The following is a 16,724-nucleotide window of genomic DNA, read 5'->3' as shown; positions in this document are numbered from 1 at the left end:
CAAATCCGCCTTGCAGTCTTAGATTCTGGAGGGAACGGATGCAAGCCAACAGAATTTATATTTTTAAGTATCACATAGTATGGGGAGACATAACTTTTGAACACTGACTTCGACTTATTATCCCTTCAGATACTTCTTGGAATGCATTTTTGCATTTTGTTGACCAGGGAGTCTCATGGAATGTTCCAAAGCCTGTGCTGAAAGTTCTATCAATGTGCCCATATGATTCAAATATTATTTGAATAAAGAAACCAACAAAATGTTTCCGTTGATGAAGCACATGAAACCGTGCATAACTGCACATGCATTTTCTCTTCTGTTGTGGGAGTACAGAATTTTATTTGCTTACATTTCCAGACAAAAATATATTACTGTTGAGTTGAGGTTGAGAGTAAGTATCAGTAATTTTAGGGTAAAATTCATTCCTGAAATGGTATATTTATTCCAGAAAGAAGCATTATAATTTCAGGAAATTCAGCATTAAGGTTAAATTTAAAATAAATCCAAATGTGTTTAAATATAGAAATGCACAGTTAAGGCACCGTGACATCTATAGCTCTGCCGTGCATGGGGGGCAGTATGGAAAAAAAGTCATATAGACTGTTGTAAGGAAAGCAGATAATGGGGGAGGAAAGTGAGCATGGTCACTTGTAAAATGTAGTCTTTTTGCCTTTTCAAATTTTATTTAAATAAATGGAACCTTAAAAACTAAACTGAATCTTATTATGTCACATTAAGCACTATAATAGTAGAGCTGCATTTAGTCTGTTGTTTGTACAGGCATAACAGTAATCAGATAACAATACCTCTGTCATATTTGTCAGTATGAGCATAATTGATACTTGCAGTAAGAATGCTGAATAAACAATCAGCATTGTGCAGTGATAAATTTACTGACACAGTGTGTACTTATATAATTTCTTCTAGTTCTTTTAGATGATTTTTAAAAGATCTTTTAAAGATGGGTGAAGTCATAAAAATTAGCAGAGAAAATGTCTCTTCTTTTCACTTAGTGTAGGGTTCTTGTTTTAGTGCTAAAATAGTCTCCCTCTTCCCCCCCCCCCCCCCAAAAAAAAAAAAGAGGGCGAAATGTCCCAGTGGAGGGATGGAGTAATTGTCACTGAAAATGAAAACCTTTATTGAAATGGAGTGGTCCAGTTTTGGTTTGTCACCCTGACTTTTCATTTTAAGCCACACCCATGTGAAGTTAAGTAGTTCCTGTGCTTATCTTGCAACAATTATGAATACTGTGGACTGTACATACATGCAACCTTTTTACTCTCCTGTCCCCATCATTCTGTATTTAGTACAGAAATAAGATTTTAAACAGATAAGTAATGTCAGCTGCTCTAATGTGTCGTCATTCCTTAATATCGTCCTGTTAGTTTTTTCAGTCAGCCTTTTGTGTGTCTCTCACCAGTCTCCTCTTTGTTAAGACATTCCAAAACACTGTTCCTCCCAAAAGACATTCCAAAACACTGTTCTTCCAACTGCAGAAATGCTGTTTCCACACACCTCCTCCAAATACATCCTTCACCACCAAGCAATAGTGACCTCTTGCTGACACTACTTTCTTTTGGGGGAAGTTTCAGTATTCTCTGATACTAGGTGCCACATTTCAGAAGTCTAAATTTTCTAGGCTCTGATTTCAAAATCTAACCTTTTAGGTAGAGATATGCTTGTGCAAGTCTGACTACTGGTTAAACACACACAAAGCTCTTCCCTTCTAAAGCACGTGAATGCACGTGTCAGTGCTAAGCTCGCCATATTTAATCATTTCCATTGACTCCTTGGTAAAATCTCCTTCTTAATCTCCTTCTTAATGCATTGTATAATATGACACATTCTTTCACTTGTTCACTTTCTTCATTGCATTGTTGTAGTGTTGCTTATCAGATGTTTCCGAGAACAATTCCTGGTGCAAGTGCTGGAGGAAACAACTAGGGGCAGAGCTCTTCTTGACCTGCTGCTCACAAACCGGGAAGTATTAGTAGGGGAAGCTAAAGTGGATCGGAACCTGGGAGGCAGTGACCATGAGATGGTCAAGTTCAGGATCCTGACACAAGGAAGAAAGGAGAGCAGCAGAATACAGACCCTGGACTTCAGAAAAGCACACTTTGACTCCCTCAGGGAACTGATGGGCAAGATCCCCTGGGAGAATAAGATGAGGGGGAAAGGAGTCCAGGAGAGCTGGCTGTATTTTAAAGAATCCTTATTGAGATTACAGGGACAAACCATCCCAATGTATAGAAAGAATAGTAAATATGGCAGGTGACCAGCTTGGCTTAACAGTGAAATCCTTGCTGATCTTAACCACAAAATAGAAGCTTACAAGAAGTGGAAGATTGGACAAATGACCAGGGCAGAGTATAAAAATATTGATCGGGCAAGCAGGAGTGAAATCAGGAAGGCCAAATCACACCTGGAGTTGCAGCTAGCAAGAGATGTTAAGAGTATCAAGGGTTTCTTCGGGTATGTTAGCAACAAGAAGAAAGTCAAGGAAAGTGTGGGCCCCTTACTGAATGAGGGAGGCAACCTAGTGACAGAGGATGTGGGAAAAGCTAATGTACGCAATGCTTTTTTTGCCTCTGTCTTCACGAACAAGGTCAGCTCCCAGACTACTGCACTGGGCAGCACAGCATGGGGAGGAGATGACCAGCCCTCTGTGGAGAAAGAAGTGGTTCGGGACTATTTAGAAAAGCTGGACGAGCACAAGTCCATGGGGCCGGATGCGCTGCATCCAAGAGTGCTAAAGGAGTTTGTGGATGTGATTGCAGAGCCTTTGGCCATTATCTCTGAAAACTCATGGCGATCGGGGGAGGTCCCGGACGACTGGAAAAAATGTAGTGCACATCATGTGCTAATGTAGTGCACATCTTTAAAAAAGAGAAAAAGGAGGATCCGGGGAACTACAGGCCAGTCAGCCTCACCTCAGTCCCTGGAAAAATCATGGAGCAGGTCCTCAAGGAATCTATTCTGAAGCACTTGGAGGAGAGGAAAGTGATCAGGAACAGTCAGCATGGATTCACCAAGGGCAAGTCGTGCCTGACTAATCTAATTGTCTTCCATGACGAGATAACTGGCTCTGTGGATGAGGGGAAAGCAGTGGACGTGTTATTCCTTGATTTTAGCAAAGCTTTTTGACACGGTCTCCCACAGTATTCATGCCAGCAAGTTAAAGAAGTATGGGCTGGATGAATGGACTGTAAGGTGGATAGAAAGCTGGCTAGATTGTCGGGCTCAACGCGTGGTGATCAATGGCTCCATGTCTAGTTGGCAGCCGGTATCAAGTGGAGTGCTCCAAGGGTCAATCCTGGGGCCGGTTTTGTTCAATATCTTCACTAATGATCTGGAGGATGGTGTGGATTGCACCCTCAGCAAGTTTTCGGATGATACTAAACTAGGAGGAGTGGTAGATACGCTGGAGGGTAGGGATAGGATACAGAGGGACCTAGACAAATTGGAGGATTGGGCCAAAAGAAATCTGATGAGTTTCAACAAGGACAAGTGCAGAGTGCTGCACTTAGGATAGAAGAATCCCATGCACCGCTACAGACGAGGGAGCGAATGGCTCGGCAGCAGTTCTGCAGAAAAGGACCTAGGGGTGACAGTGGACGAGAAGCTGGATATGAGTCAACAGTGTGCTCTTGTTGCCAAGAAGGCCAATGGCATTTTGGGAAGTATAAGTAGGGGCACTGCCAGCAGATCAAGGGACGTGATCGTTCCCCTCTATTCAACATTGGTGAGGCCTCATCTGGAGTACTGTGTCCAGTTTTGGGCCCCACACTACAAGAAGGATGTGAAAAAATTGGAAAAAGTCCAGCCAAGGGCAACAAAAATGATTAGTGGACTGGAACACATAACTTATGAGGAGAGGCTGAGGGAACTGGGATTGTTTAGTCTGCGGAAGAGAAGGATGAGGGGGGATTTGATAGCTGCTTTCAACTACCTGAAAGGGGGTTCCAAACAGGATGGATCTAGACTATGGGTCGGCAACCTATGACACGTGTGCCGAGTTTTAATGGCACGCTGCTGCCTGCCAGGTCCCAGCTGATGGCCCCGCTCAGCCCACTGCCGAACCCAGGCCGGCTGCGGGCTGAGCTGGGCCAGGACCCTGGCAGGCAGCACCGTGCCATTAAAAATCCTGCTTACACCCCCCGGGGGGGTCAGGGTGAAGAAGCTTGGTCCTGCCAGCTGCTGCTGCAGGGCAGGCAAGGTCTCCCCTCCCCCGCCTCTTCCCCAGTGTGCTGGGTTCCTGCCCCTCCTCCTCTCCCTCCCTGCCGCCGATCAGCTGATGGCCCTTGCCAGGGATGGGGAGCAGAGCCGGAGCTCGCTTGCTGCTCCGGGAAGGAGGTGGAGAAGAGGTGAGGATGGGGTCTTGGGAAAGGGGGGTGGAATCAGGGCATATCCCCTCCAGCCCCCTGCTGTGAGCCACTCTGGGCAGGGAGCACTCCCAGGACACTACCCTACACCCATACCCCCAGCCCTCTGTCCTGACCCCCACGACCCCAGCCCTGTCTCCAGCACCCCCCCCACACACTCAGCCTCCTGTCCTGACCTCTGTACCCCCCCACAACCCCTGCCCTGACTCCCGCACCCCCCACACCCCATGCCCTGACTTTGCACCCCCCACATTCCCACCCCCACCCTGAGCACCAAACAGGAGCTCCTGCATTCTCCCCCTCCCCCCACCTGCACCCCTTGCACCAAATGGGAGCTGCCCTGGTAAGCACTCCACACTCAATCCTGCCCCAACCCTGAGCCCCCTCCCTCATTCTAGCTCCTGGCTAGATCCTTCACCCCCAGCTCTGTGCTCAGTGTACTCCCACCCTCAGCTCAGTGCAGAGAGAGAGGAAGAGAATGGGCTAGAACCAGGGAGAGGGTAGGTACCCACTCTATGTGGGCAGGGCCAGGATCCCAGACCGGCAGCGGGTTGAGCGGGGCTGGCAGCCGGGACCCTGGCTGGCAGGAGCCGGCGGACGGAACCCCAGACCAGCAGCGGGCTGAGTGGCAGCGGGCTGAGCCGCTCAGCCCACTGCTGGTCTGGGGTCCCGGCCGCCGGCCCCACTCAGCCTGCCGCCGGTCTGGGGTTCTGGCTGCCAGCCCCTTGCCAGCCAGGGCCCCATTCAGTCTGCTGCCGGCCTAGGTGAATGGAACCCCAGGCTGGCAGCAGGCTGAGCGGGCCAGTGGCATAAGATCAGCATGTTAATTTAATTTTAGATGAAGCTTCTTAAACATTTTGAAAACCTTGTTTACTTTACATATGACAATAGTTTAGTTATATAATATAGAGACTTATAGAGAGAGACCTTCTACAAAATGTTAAAATGTATTACTGGCAGGTGAAACCTTAAATTAAAGTAAATAAATGAAGACTCAGCACACCACTTCTGAAAGGTTGCCGACCCCTGATCTAGACTGTTCTCAGTGGTAGCAGATGACAGAACGAGGAGTAATGGTCTCAAGTTGCAGTGGGGGAGGTTTAAGGTTGGATATTAGGAAACACTTTTTCACTAGGAGGGTGGTGAAGCACTGGAATGGGTTACCTAGGGAGGTGGTGGAAAGCCCTGGCTGGGATGATTTAGTTGGGGATTGGTCCTGCTTTGAGCAGGGGATTGGACTAGGTGACCTCCTGAGGTCCCTTCCAACCCTGATATTCTATGATTCTATGTTATCATCTTCTCATTTTTATTTTTTAAATGTTTAGATATAGCCCTAGCTTCCATCTTTCTCTCACTTGATCCCTCAGATTCACTGATAAGGAGGATGGAGGACTCGATCCAACTTCCAGTGAAATCAGTGGAGAGACTCCTTTTGGACTGGGCCTTTAATTAAGGACCTGAGATTTATACATCTGTTCGCTTGAATTTGACTCCCACCATCAATAGCAACATGCATTATTATTTTAAAAGATGCAGTGTCACCATGAAGTCCTTTCAAATCTTCTCATGATGTTAACTCTATTGCACGCCCAATTATTTACTAGGTACAAATATGTGCTGTAGGAACCACAAATAGAAAATAACTTCAGCTATGTTTTGTTCAAGAGGCCATAATTTGGTATTTAAAGAAAAAATACAGTTATGACATAAAATCCATTTGTCCATCTCTGCCAAGTGTCAGTGTAGACGTTATTGATCCCTGCTTTCCTTTATATCACAAAATCCCAATGTGCAGCACTTCAGAATAAATGGGTAGGATGGCGCTCAGGGGCGACAGTGTAGTGGGTTGATCACGTGATTGGAAGCCAGACCTGACTCTTTGTCTAATTTACCATCTTCTAATCTTGAGAGACAGCCCAAAGGGGAGTTCAGAATCTAACTGTTTTTTATGTCTTTGAAAATCTGCCCCCTAGAGACTGATTTTAAAAAGTGCACTTGCAAAATAGATGTGAAGTTGTATTCCTAAACCATTCATACGACTTGTCAAGGTTCCTCCCCCACTCTGAACTCTAGGGTACAGATGTGGGGACCTGCATGAAAAACCTCCTAAGCTTATCTTTACCAGCTTAGGTCAAAACTTCTCCAAGGTACAAAATATTCCACCCTTTGTCCTTGGATTGGCCGCTACCACCACCAAACTAATACTGGTTACTGGGGAAGAGCTGTTTGGACACGTCCTTCCCCACAAAATACTTCCCAAAACCTTGCACCCCACTTCCTGGACAAGGTTTGGTAAAAAGCCTCACCAATTTGCCTAGGTGACTACAGACCCAGACCCTTGGATCTTAAGAACAATGAACAATCCTCCCAACACTTGCACCCCCCCTTTCCTGGGAAATGTTGGATAAAAAGCCTCACCAATTTGCATAGGTGACCACAGACCCAAACCCTTGGATCTGAGAACAATGAAAAAGCATTCAGTTTTCTTACAAGAAGACTTCTAATAAAAATAGAAGTAAATAGAAATAAAGAAATCCCCCCTGTAAAATCAGGATGGTAGATCTAATTATCTTACAGGGTAATTAGATTCAAAACATAGAGAACCCCTCTAGGCAAAACCTTAAGTTACAAAAAAGATACACAGACAGAAATAGTTATTCTATTCAGCACAGTTCTTTTCTCAGCCATTTAAAGAAATCATAATCTAACACGTACCTAGCTAGATTACTTACTAAAAGTTCTAAGACTCCATTCCTGGTCTATCCCCGGCCAAGACAGAATATAGACAGACACACAGACCCTTTGTTTCTCCCCCTCCTCCCAGCTTTTGAAAGTATCTTGTCTCCTCATTGGTCATTTTGGTCAGGTGCCAGCGAGGTTACCTTTAGCTTCTTAACCCTTTACAGGTGAGAGGAGCTTTCCCCTGGCCAGGAGGGATTTCAAAGGGGTTTACTCTTCCCTTTATATTTATGACACGACTGTATTGTAGGCAGGTACGTAATTATCCACTTCTGTGCCCAAATACCCAATATATATGTGCAAAGTAATCACAGATGCAAATTAGGCATGCGGTTGCTCCTGTGCAATTTTGCAAATCAGGCCCTTATTATCTCTGTTTCTCCGTGTGTAAAATTGTCCTCACCTCTTGGAGGTATTGCAGAGATTTTAGATAATGTTTGTCCATCTTTTTTAATGTACAAGGAGTTTATATAAATGCTAGTGCTGTTATAATATCCGTTATAAACAGCAGTAGACATTGGCCCAAACTAAACAAGGCCAAAACAATTACGGTGTTTCAGAGGGACAGAGACCACAGGGGTTTTTTTTATAATTTTCCCAATTACAGGTGATTGAAGGTTATGGTTAACCATCCCCAGAAAGGGTGTGGTTAACCACAGTGCTGTAATGTGGAAGAGAACTTCAAAGCAGAGAAGGAGAGCAACACAGCTGCCCTAGGCTTGGGAGAGACTGATCTGAAATGGGAGTCCAGACGAACTTACGAAATATAGTCACAACTTAAAAATCTGCAACCGTCAGTCTTTGTGGATATCTCACTAAATAATTGGTTTCAGAGTAACAGCCGTGTTAGTCTGTATTCGCAAAAAGAAAAGGAGTACTTGTGGCACCTTAGAGACTAACCAATTTATTTGAGCATAAGCTTTCGTGAGCTACAGCTCACTTCATTGGATGCATACTCTGGAAAGTATAGAAGATCTTTTTATACACACAAAGCATGAAAAAATGGGCGTTTACCACTACAAAGGGGTGGGGGGAGAGAAAACCTTTTGTAGTGGTAAACGCCCATTTTTTCATGCTTTGTGTGTATAAAAAGATCTTCTATACTTTCCACAGTATGCATCCGATGAAGTGAGCTGTAGCTCACGAAAGCTTATGCTCAAATAAATTGTTAGTCTCTAAGGTGCCACAAGTACTCCTTTTCTTTTCACTAAATAATTGAAACTGGAGTGTTCTGTGTGTACATATTATAATACAGATATTCATGGAGTTTAAAGCCAAAAGGGACTGTTATGATCTTGTATTCTGTCCTCCTCCATGGAATCATAGGTTCAAACACTGCAGCAGCATTATTCTAAATTACAGTGTTTTGGATCTTTACAATAGAATCTGTAGTACTTTATATAATCAGGGCTTGCTCTTTTTGCATTGGTAGAATTTATTCTGTGGATATTCCTGATTCTGCCTCCTCTGGTACCTTAAAAGCAGCTGTTGTCACAGGGCTGGGTGCTGTTGAAAGAACAACAGTCATGCAATACATCATTGCAGTGATAAAAGAGAGAAGTCCATTTGCATTTTCAAATGATGCAACTACTATGTAGAGGGCTAATTAAAATTACCATTGTGTGTCTAATTCCGGAATCTTGAAGATGGGTATTTAAAATAATTTATTTTGAACAAAATCTGGTACTTTTCTTGCCTTTGTTTATGGTCCTTTCAACCAATTTTGAATCTACATTAATATCCTTATGTAAGCCAATTTGAAATAATTCATAATGATTTTTAAAATAAGGTATTTTAGACTATTTAGCTGTATAAACTTCCAGCTGTATTATAGTGTTCCCTTTAGTCACACATTTTATAATTTCCATAGTGTAGAATTTTTACTGTGTTGCTATTGTACTAAGGTAAGAAATTAGATTTACTTGAAGGTAATTCCTTGGATTGATCTTCATTCCTTTTTTTGAAAAGCAACCAGTACTGTATTTGTTTTTCTTTTTTCTTTGATAAGAAGCATACCTGGTTGTCAGTTTTTCAAGGAGAATTGTCAGTTGTCTATAAGTTTGTTAGCTAATACTTTTGACACCCTGGATGTATGTCATCTGGACAGGCTGATTTTGTTTGTAATGAATTTTTAAAGTATTTTCTTACATACTCTTTGTCCATAGTTATTTTTATGGCATCAGAAAAATCAATGTGTCCTGTTAACGTGCTCCTGATCACCCTTTCCCATGGAAAATCCGGCAGGAAAGGGGTGCAGGGTACTGGGGATATGGTTCTGTTAGAGGGACAGGCCATAGGGATTTTGGTGGCTTGTCTGCCTCTGTTCCCCTCATACAGCTAAGCGTGCAATGGAGCTGTGCTTCCAGGCTTGCCAGTTGACAGCTGCCCCTTGAGGCCTCCTTACAGGGGTATTCCCACTGCAAAGTTGTTCGGGCGGGGAGGGGGTCTCCATGGCTGCTAGTGTGGCAATATACATGTCGTCTAGCCAGACCAACTCACTTGGGAGGAGACCCACACACAGTGTGAATCCCTTCTGTGCACAGAGCAGGTATCTTTGGGATAGAGTCAGACATCTTGCTGTTTGCAGGTCTTCATTCAAGATGGAGTTTGTTTTTCCATCCACTATAACTGATTTCCACAAACAAGTATGTCTTTCTGTAAGCCGCACCCACATACTGTACTGCAAAAGTCGCTCAGTTGTCTTTATGAACTAAAGATACAAGCCACACCTTATTGTGCTAAAGGGAAAAGTGATGAGTGTGTCAGGTTGTTAAAAGGAACCATTTTTCCGCTCCCTTTGATATTGAAAGTATCTGAATAGAAGTGTTATTTGACTGCATTTTAATTCTGTCTGCAGTGTGAACCTTTTATTTTTCATTTAGTTCTTGATATTAATCAACTGTGTCATGGCAGTTCGTGTTGACACTTGCAGTATACACTTAAACCTAATTAAAATCAGGATGCTGTGAGATCCTAACTAGGAAAGTCCTTTAGTAACTATCCAGAATTGCCTGGAGACTTACTTTCTTTCTTGCTTTTTGAACTATTGTATTTAGCATTTACTTAAAATACAAGAAACATCTATTCAAGCCAGTTGGTTCCAGTCAGGTTTTATGAAAAGGTGCACTGAAAGATTTTGTTTTTCATAAATGCTGCAATTATTATTCCCACTGAAACCAAATGGTCTAAGGATGTGAAAGAATGTAAAAGGATGTGCACTATTTGTGCCTATAGTAAAGGTTTGAGAAAGGTTATATTTACATTGGCAGTTTTGTCAGTAAGAATGTGGATCACTTCAAAGAACCACAGAGTTTATATTTTACACTAACTGGCTCTGAATTAGCTGTTTTTGATGTTTTCCAATACAAGTAATGTAATTTCCGTTTAAAGTGTTTAAAATATTAATAATAAACTCACAATAGGTACACAATGCATTTTTATTACAGCAAAACAGCTGAAAATAATTTAGACAGTATATTCTGATGCTTTATAGAAAACATGTTTTTTCCTTTAAAAAGTGCACTGTTGCAAATCCTTTTTGAGTTGACTTTAAAATCTAAATTCCACTGCACACAGGGAAACTTTCTGATTTGAATCAATAGAATCTTCTTGGTTAATCAGATTAGAGCAAGGCAATTAATTGAGATGACCTGATTTCTTCTTCCCCCCCCCCCCCACCCTCCAGCAAAGAGTCTGCAAAATTTGCAAGTTAAATTTTATATTCAGGAACAATACTATAGAGGCTTTATATAGGCTAGACATTTCCAAATTTGTGTAAAATAGGAACATAATTCTTGTATTATATAAAGTAAACAAGCTTAGACCGGGTGTGACGCATTTAACATGCCAGTAAGAAATGGTCCCCACCTTCAAGAAAGCTTGATACATGTTTTGCAGGATTGAGCCTTAAATTTGGACATAATAGGACAAGTGAATACAAGAGAAATGAGATAGGGAGAGGAGAAGGTGTGACAGGATTTATAGCCAGAAGGTTGTGTGACATGTTTTAGTTATGCATGTATCTTAATGATTTTTTTGTGGGGAGGGGGCGGTTAATACCATGAGGGGTATTAGAGAATGTGGAAGAGAAATGGAGTTTTCCAAGGGATAAAATGTAAATGGATTTGTGGTTTGATTTTGCATAGTGACAGTTTGATCATCTGGCATTTCTAAATCAGAGTAGGAAGGATAGTCTAGTGGATATGGTGCTGACTTGAGACTGAACAGATCTGTGACCAGTTCCCTGCTCAGCCCCAGATTTCCTGTGCAACCAAAGTAATTTACCCTATCCTGCACCTCATTTCCGTCTCTGTAAAATAGGGATAATACTTCCTGGCTCACAGTGGTGTTGAAAGGATTGTGAGGCTTTCAGATACTATGGTGATGAGGGCCAGAAAGCTAGCTAGGAAGTAGATTGATTAAATATTCCCATGTAGAATGGTTGCATGCTTCTTGGTGAAAAATCGTAATAGCTATACTGGAGTAGTTCAGTATGACACAGACAAATTAGTTCAGGTAAACATTGTCAAGGCTTTCATGTTGGTGCGATTCTCACTGAGAGTTTCTTGTGCTCCTTTCCATAGGTATGCTTCAGAAGTCTCCTTCTGTTGAAGACTTTGTGGGCGCCCTTGTTTCAGACTTGGATCAGGACTTTGAAACGTTCTTCATGGACTCAGAATAACATGGAACTGAACTGATTGTTTTTATAGAGGACTATACCAGTCTTAACAATGATGGACATAGTACTGCCATGGCTATTTGTTTCTGCTTCTCAATGAACAGTTGTGAAACAACAAACAAAAATTATTATTTGTAGAATCTTTAAATAAATAGTGTGTTTTAATGGATTGTGTGGTTTTATTTAAGAAGATGATGGGCTAAGGTTTCAAGTGGATTTGCAGAAGACTGTGTTGGGAAAATGCTCTTTGACATGTACTTTATGAGTGTGTGGCTATCTGGAAATCCAACCCTTCACCAAGATGGGTGGTAGGAATGAGACCTCTTTCAGTACACAGTTATTGAATTCAGGATTAGCACAAAACTGTCATGACTCAGGGTTGTTTGCATGGTTCCTTCTCACCTGCCCACACCAGTACTGGTCAAGTTTTGTCACCCTATTCTTTATAGAAGACTATGGGATGTTCTGCATCAGAGGAAGGGAGAGAAATAGCCTGATTTGCTGTGCAGAGAAGGGAAACTGGGGAGAAGTGGGGATGCGAGCCTGTATGGGGAATGGAATGAGAGATGGGAAGCGCATAGTGAAAGAAAGAGGTGGGTGGAGGAAACGCTAAGGATGTGGAGGGAAGAAAATTTTTGGGAGAGAATAAAAAAGGCATGGAGAGAGAGCGTGGGTTTCCTAAATTATTTCAAAATGGAGGAGTGGCATAGAGAGAGCAAGCAAAATTCAGAAAACAAAGACTGAGTTACGGACTAAAAGTATGTATCCAGGAAGAGAAGTGGAATGAAGAACTAAGGGGACAAACACCAAAATGGAATTCAGCTGCATGACAGGGAGAAAGAAAAGACAAACTTAGAAAGCAAAGTACTTGCAGGAGGAAGTAGAAAAGGGAAGAGATGACAGAGTGAGAGTTGAGTAAGGTAGCAGGTGTTTAACAGATTAAAAAAAAATATGGAGAGAAAGTGGAAGAAGAGGGGAAAAAAAGCTGTTAATTTATTTTTCATTTATGGGACAAACAGTAAGTCATATTTGATATAGCTTGTGAAATAAGTCACAATTTTACATGCATTGAAAAATGGTGTCACATCTTGGACATTTTCCTTCCCACTTTGACACTCATTGGGTGCCTGTGATGTTGAGGTACAGTAGAACCTCAGCGTTCCGAACGCTTCAGGAATGGAGGTTGTTCGTAACTCTGAAATTTTCATAACACTGAATAAAACTTTATGATAGTTCTTTCAAAAGTTTACAACTGAATATTGACTTACTAGCACTTTGAAACTTTACTATGCAGAAGAAAAATGCTGCTTTCCCTTTATTTTTTAGTAGTTTACATTTAACGTATTATACTGGTTTTTTTTGTTTTTTGTGTCTCTGCTGCTCCCTGATTGTGTACTTCTGCTTCCAAATGAGGTGTGTGGTTGACTGTCAAGTTCGTAACTCTGACGTTCTACTGTATGTGTTCAAGGCGTTTACTGGTGCTTAAATTGTTAGTACAGCAATCCTATTCCTAACTGATATTTAACTATTTTAAACCATATGTATTTTTAAATAAATGTGGAATTTCTTTGCTGACATAGCAATATTGGGTACATTTTCAACAGTGGTCAACAAGTTAACTCCTGTGAGTGTAGTCTGTTTCATAGCTAATGTATTACATTCTGTTACTGGTTTACTCCTAAAGAGGAAGTGCGTGCCACTCTTTTAAATTTACCATACTGTAGTTAAACATTTTTTATAAAGTAAATGAGAAAAAAAGCATTATTAGGAAGATGCCAACACCACCCACCCACGCATTATGAAGACTCCTCAAAAGATACCGTAATAAGCGTTGGCATTTTTGTATTAATTTAGATGGAATATATGGGCCAAAAGTGTTAACATAACCAGTCACTATACAATGCTAACCAGTGTTAAACAAGGTTCAGTATGCAGAGACCTCAGCCCGCTTAGTACCATGGCAAACACACCATTAAAAATCCTTTTAACCTTTTATTGAAGAAACAGAAAAGAAGGAAAAGTAGTTAAAGCATTTGAAATGTACAGTGTTCTTGTTTAACAAGATTCCTTGTTCCCTTTCCCTGTAGCTGGAGAGAGTTTTAGAAAGAAAAAAAACTCTTTATGACAGATGGCCTTTTAGATGATATCAAAGATGGTAATAACTGTCAGCCCACATAGTGTTTAGTATTCAGCTAGTGCTGGTATGGGTGGCAATGTCATCTGGATCTGACCCTCTCTGGTCTGGTCTGGTCGCCTCTCAGGATCAGGATGATGAAGGCCTGGGATCCCAAGAGACTGGGGGGGTGGTAACCACTCGCACTAGTAGCGTCTGTCTGTTCTTCTTTCTGTTCCTTTTTATTCCTTTGCACCTTTCCCCACAAAATCTTTCTTTTAAGGGCCCGGAAAGGGCGTGATGGGTGAAATAGCTCATCCTTTCATTTTTTTGTTGACCGATTAGGCCTTATATCTGACGTACTAATTCTGTCTCCTTAACTTCTGGCTCCATAGCTCCTTTTTTAAACAAGCATAATTTCAACACAGTCCTTGAATTATATCAACGTGGCCTTTTTATTTAGACTAATTCACTTATTCTGTCTCCCTTTCGTACCTTTTTCCATCAACATTTGTTTTTATAGGTTATTGTACCATTTAATGAACGTTTGCATACTTTTTACAATTGAGCTCACAGTTTGGGTAAATTTGTAGGCCCAGTTGTCACAACAGTATAACAACACTTTATGGAATATTTCAAGGAGCTGATTTGAATGATGAGATTGGAGTAATTAATATTATTTTACATATTTTCTCCAGAGGATCAAGCTACCGGTGTCTATCCAGGTCAACATATTTGAATAACTGATAATGATAGAGGGAGGGTTTGTACAGCACAACGGGATCCTGATCTTGGTTGGGGCCAACGTTCCCTCTAAATTGCACACATGTGTGGCCATACACCACACATGGCACAAACAATGCTGCCCATTTAGTCCACAGATTGTCATGGTCTGTAGAAGGCCCATGTACTGTCACTGTTGGGGTTTGGACCCCGCTCAGACAGAGAGCGAGAGGTGGAAGCTGAAGGGGCCCTGAAGTTGGGAGGGTGAGGGGAAAGTATGGAGCCACCCACACCAGTGCTGTCCATTGGGAGCAGCCACGCTAGAGGAAGATGCAGGGGCTTGTGACCACAGCTTGAGGCTGACAAACAGTCTCCGCTTTCCCAGGCAGGTTGAACTCCACAGCCAGGCCCTCCTCCTGTGGCCCTGCCCTTAGAATTATGGCTGATTACCTTGAGTTTCTCATTCTGCAAAGAGGCTGTTTTTTCACAACAGAGTAGACCTGAATTAGTTTTCACTCAAATTCTTAGCTTTTGGGATTGTGACTGACTGTGAGGTCAGATTCAGGAGAGCTAATGGGAAATAAATAAAACTAATAATCAATTCCAGCTTTGGATTTTTGCAAAGAAACAATTTGTCAACTCCACTGATTTTTATTTTGTGAATATATTTGGGAAATAAAACAGTAGACATGATAAAGTCTCTTGAGAATGCATTGTATAGCCACTGTGCTGCTTATTATAGAAGAGGAAATATGATTCTAAATGAAAATTTCTCCCTCTTTTATATGGTGTTTCCAAAAATGTTTCCAGCTGTTCAAATGACTGATGCATTTTCCCTTTTTTTTTCTTTGAGGAACTTTTATTTTCCAACAAATACACATTTTTTCAGTAATCTGAGATCTCTCTTGTGACCAGCAGTGTAACTCCCCTTAAACAACAAAACCGCTGTAATTCTTTTCCAAATTTTACCACTGGGGCTTCCAAACTAGCTACCCAAAAATTGGGTTTTTTTGTTAATATGGTATCTTGGAGTCATATTTTAATCTCAAATTGTGCTGCATTCTTGATTTAGCTGCTATAAAATTATAAGCCTTTCAGGGGAGGGATCATATTTTTCTGCTGTGTGCACAGCATCTAACACAGTGAGGCCCCAGCTGGGCTTCTCCCCAGCCCCAAAAGATCCACTGCCATGCCCACAGTCTCTTTTAGGCAGTTTTATTGTCTCAAACTTAAGCAAAACAATCAAAAACAGTTTTTCAACTCATGCTGAGCCATTGCTCCCAGGGGATTTTTTGCCCTTTAACCTCACAGGTTCTCATTGCCTCTCCTCCCAGGGAACTCTGGGCAGTACGGCTGCTGCTCCTGCTTCCTAGCTCTGACTCGCAAGGTCTCTCCTATCCTCTCGGTCCAGGTGTCATCTTTTAAAGCTCATTTGGGTCAGCTGATGTGGCCAGTGATGAGCTGCCAAAATCTTAACAACGGGTTCCCTCCTCACCCCACGAGGGGGTCGTGGCCCCCCTGCCCCCCCCCGGGACTCCTGCCCCATCCAACCCGCCGCGTTCCTTGATGACACCCCCAGGACCCCTGCCCCATCCATCCCCCTCTCCTGTCTGCCCCCAGAACCGGGCAGGAAGGTCTCATGGGTAACCATAGTGGATGCCCACCCCAGCCCTAAGAGCCAGAGGGACCTGCCGGGGGGCGAAATGGGGAGTCCCGGCAGTGCTTACCCTGGGCGGCTCCCGGGAAGCATCTGGCAGGTCCCTCTGGCTCTTAGGGGCAGGGGAGCGTAGCTAGGGGGAGCAGGGGAGCGGCTGCTCCCCGCACTGATCATGTCAAAAGTGGCACCTTAGGCGCCGACTCCCTGGGTGCTCCGGGACTGGAGCCCCCCCGCGGGGAAAACTTGGTGGGTGCAGAGCGCCCACTGGCAGCTTCCCGCCCTGCGCCTGGTCCCAGATCACCTCTGCTCCACCTCCTCCCCTGAAGGCACTGCCCCGCACTGCTTCTCCGCCCCCTCCCGCCCCAGCTCCTGGCGAATCAGCTGTTCGGCGGGAAGCCGGGGAGGGCTGAGAAGCAGGTGGCGGCTTCCCGC

The 16,724-nt window shown here is 43.0% G+C and overlaps 1 protein-coding gene across 3 annotated transcripts in view; it reads left to right on the top strand.

The window, feature by feature from the left end:
- Positions 1-11,968, top strand: part of MIPEP (mitochondrial intermediate peptidase) — a 138,569-nt gene extending 126,601 nt beyond the window's left edge. For all 3 annotated transcript variants that reach the window (XM_077809421.1, XM_077809412.1, XM_077809452.1), the window contains one exon: positions 11,705-11,968. In XM_077809421.1, coding sequence (XP_077665547.1) covers positions 11,705-11,802 — 98 coding nt within the window. In that variant the 3' untranslated portion in view covers positions 11,803-11,968. The remainder of the gene's footprint in view (positions 1-11,704) is intronic.
- The last annotated feature ends 4,756 nt before the right edge of the window (positions 11,969-16,724 follow it).

Source organism: Eretmochelys imbricata, chromosome 1, assembly GCF_965152235.1.
Source record: "Eretmochelys imbricata isolate rEreImb1 chromosome 1, rEreImb1.hap1, whole genome shotgun sequence".
Lineage (NCBI taxonomy): Eukaryota > Metazoa > Chordata > Testudines > Cheloniidae > Eretmochelys > Eretmochelys imbricata.
This window is presented reverse-complemented; position numbering and strand designations above follow the sequence as displayed.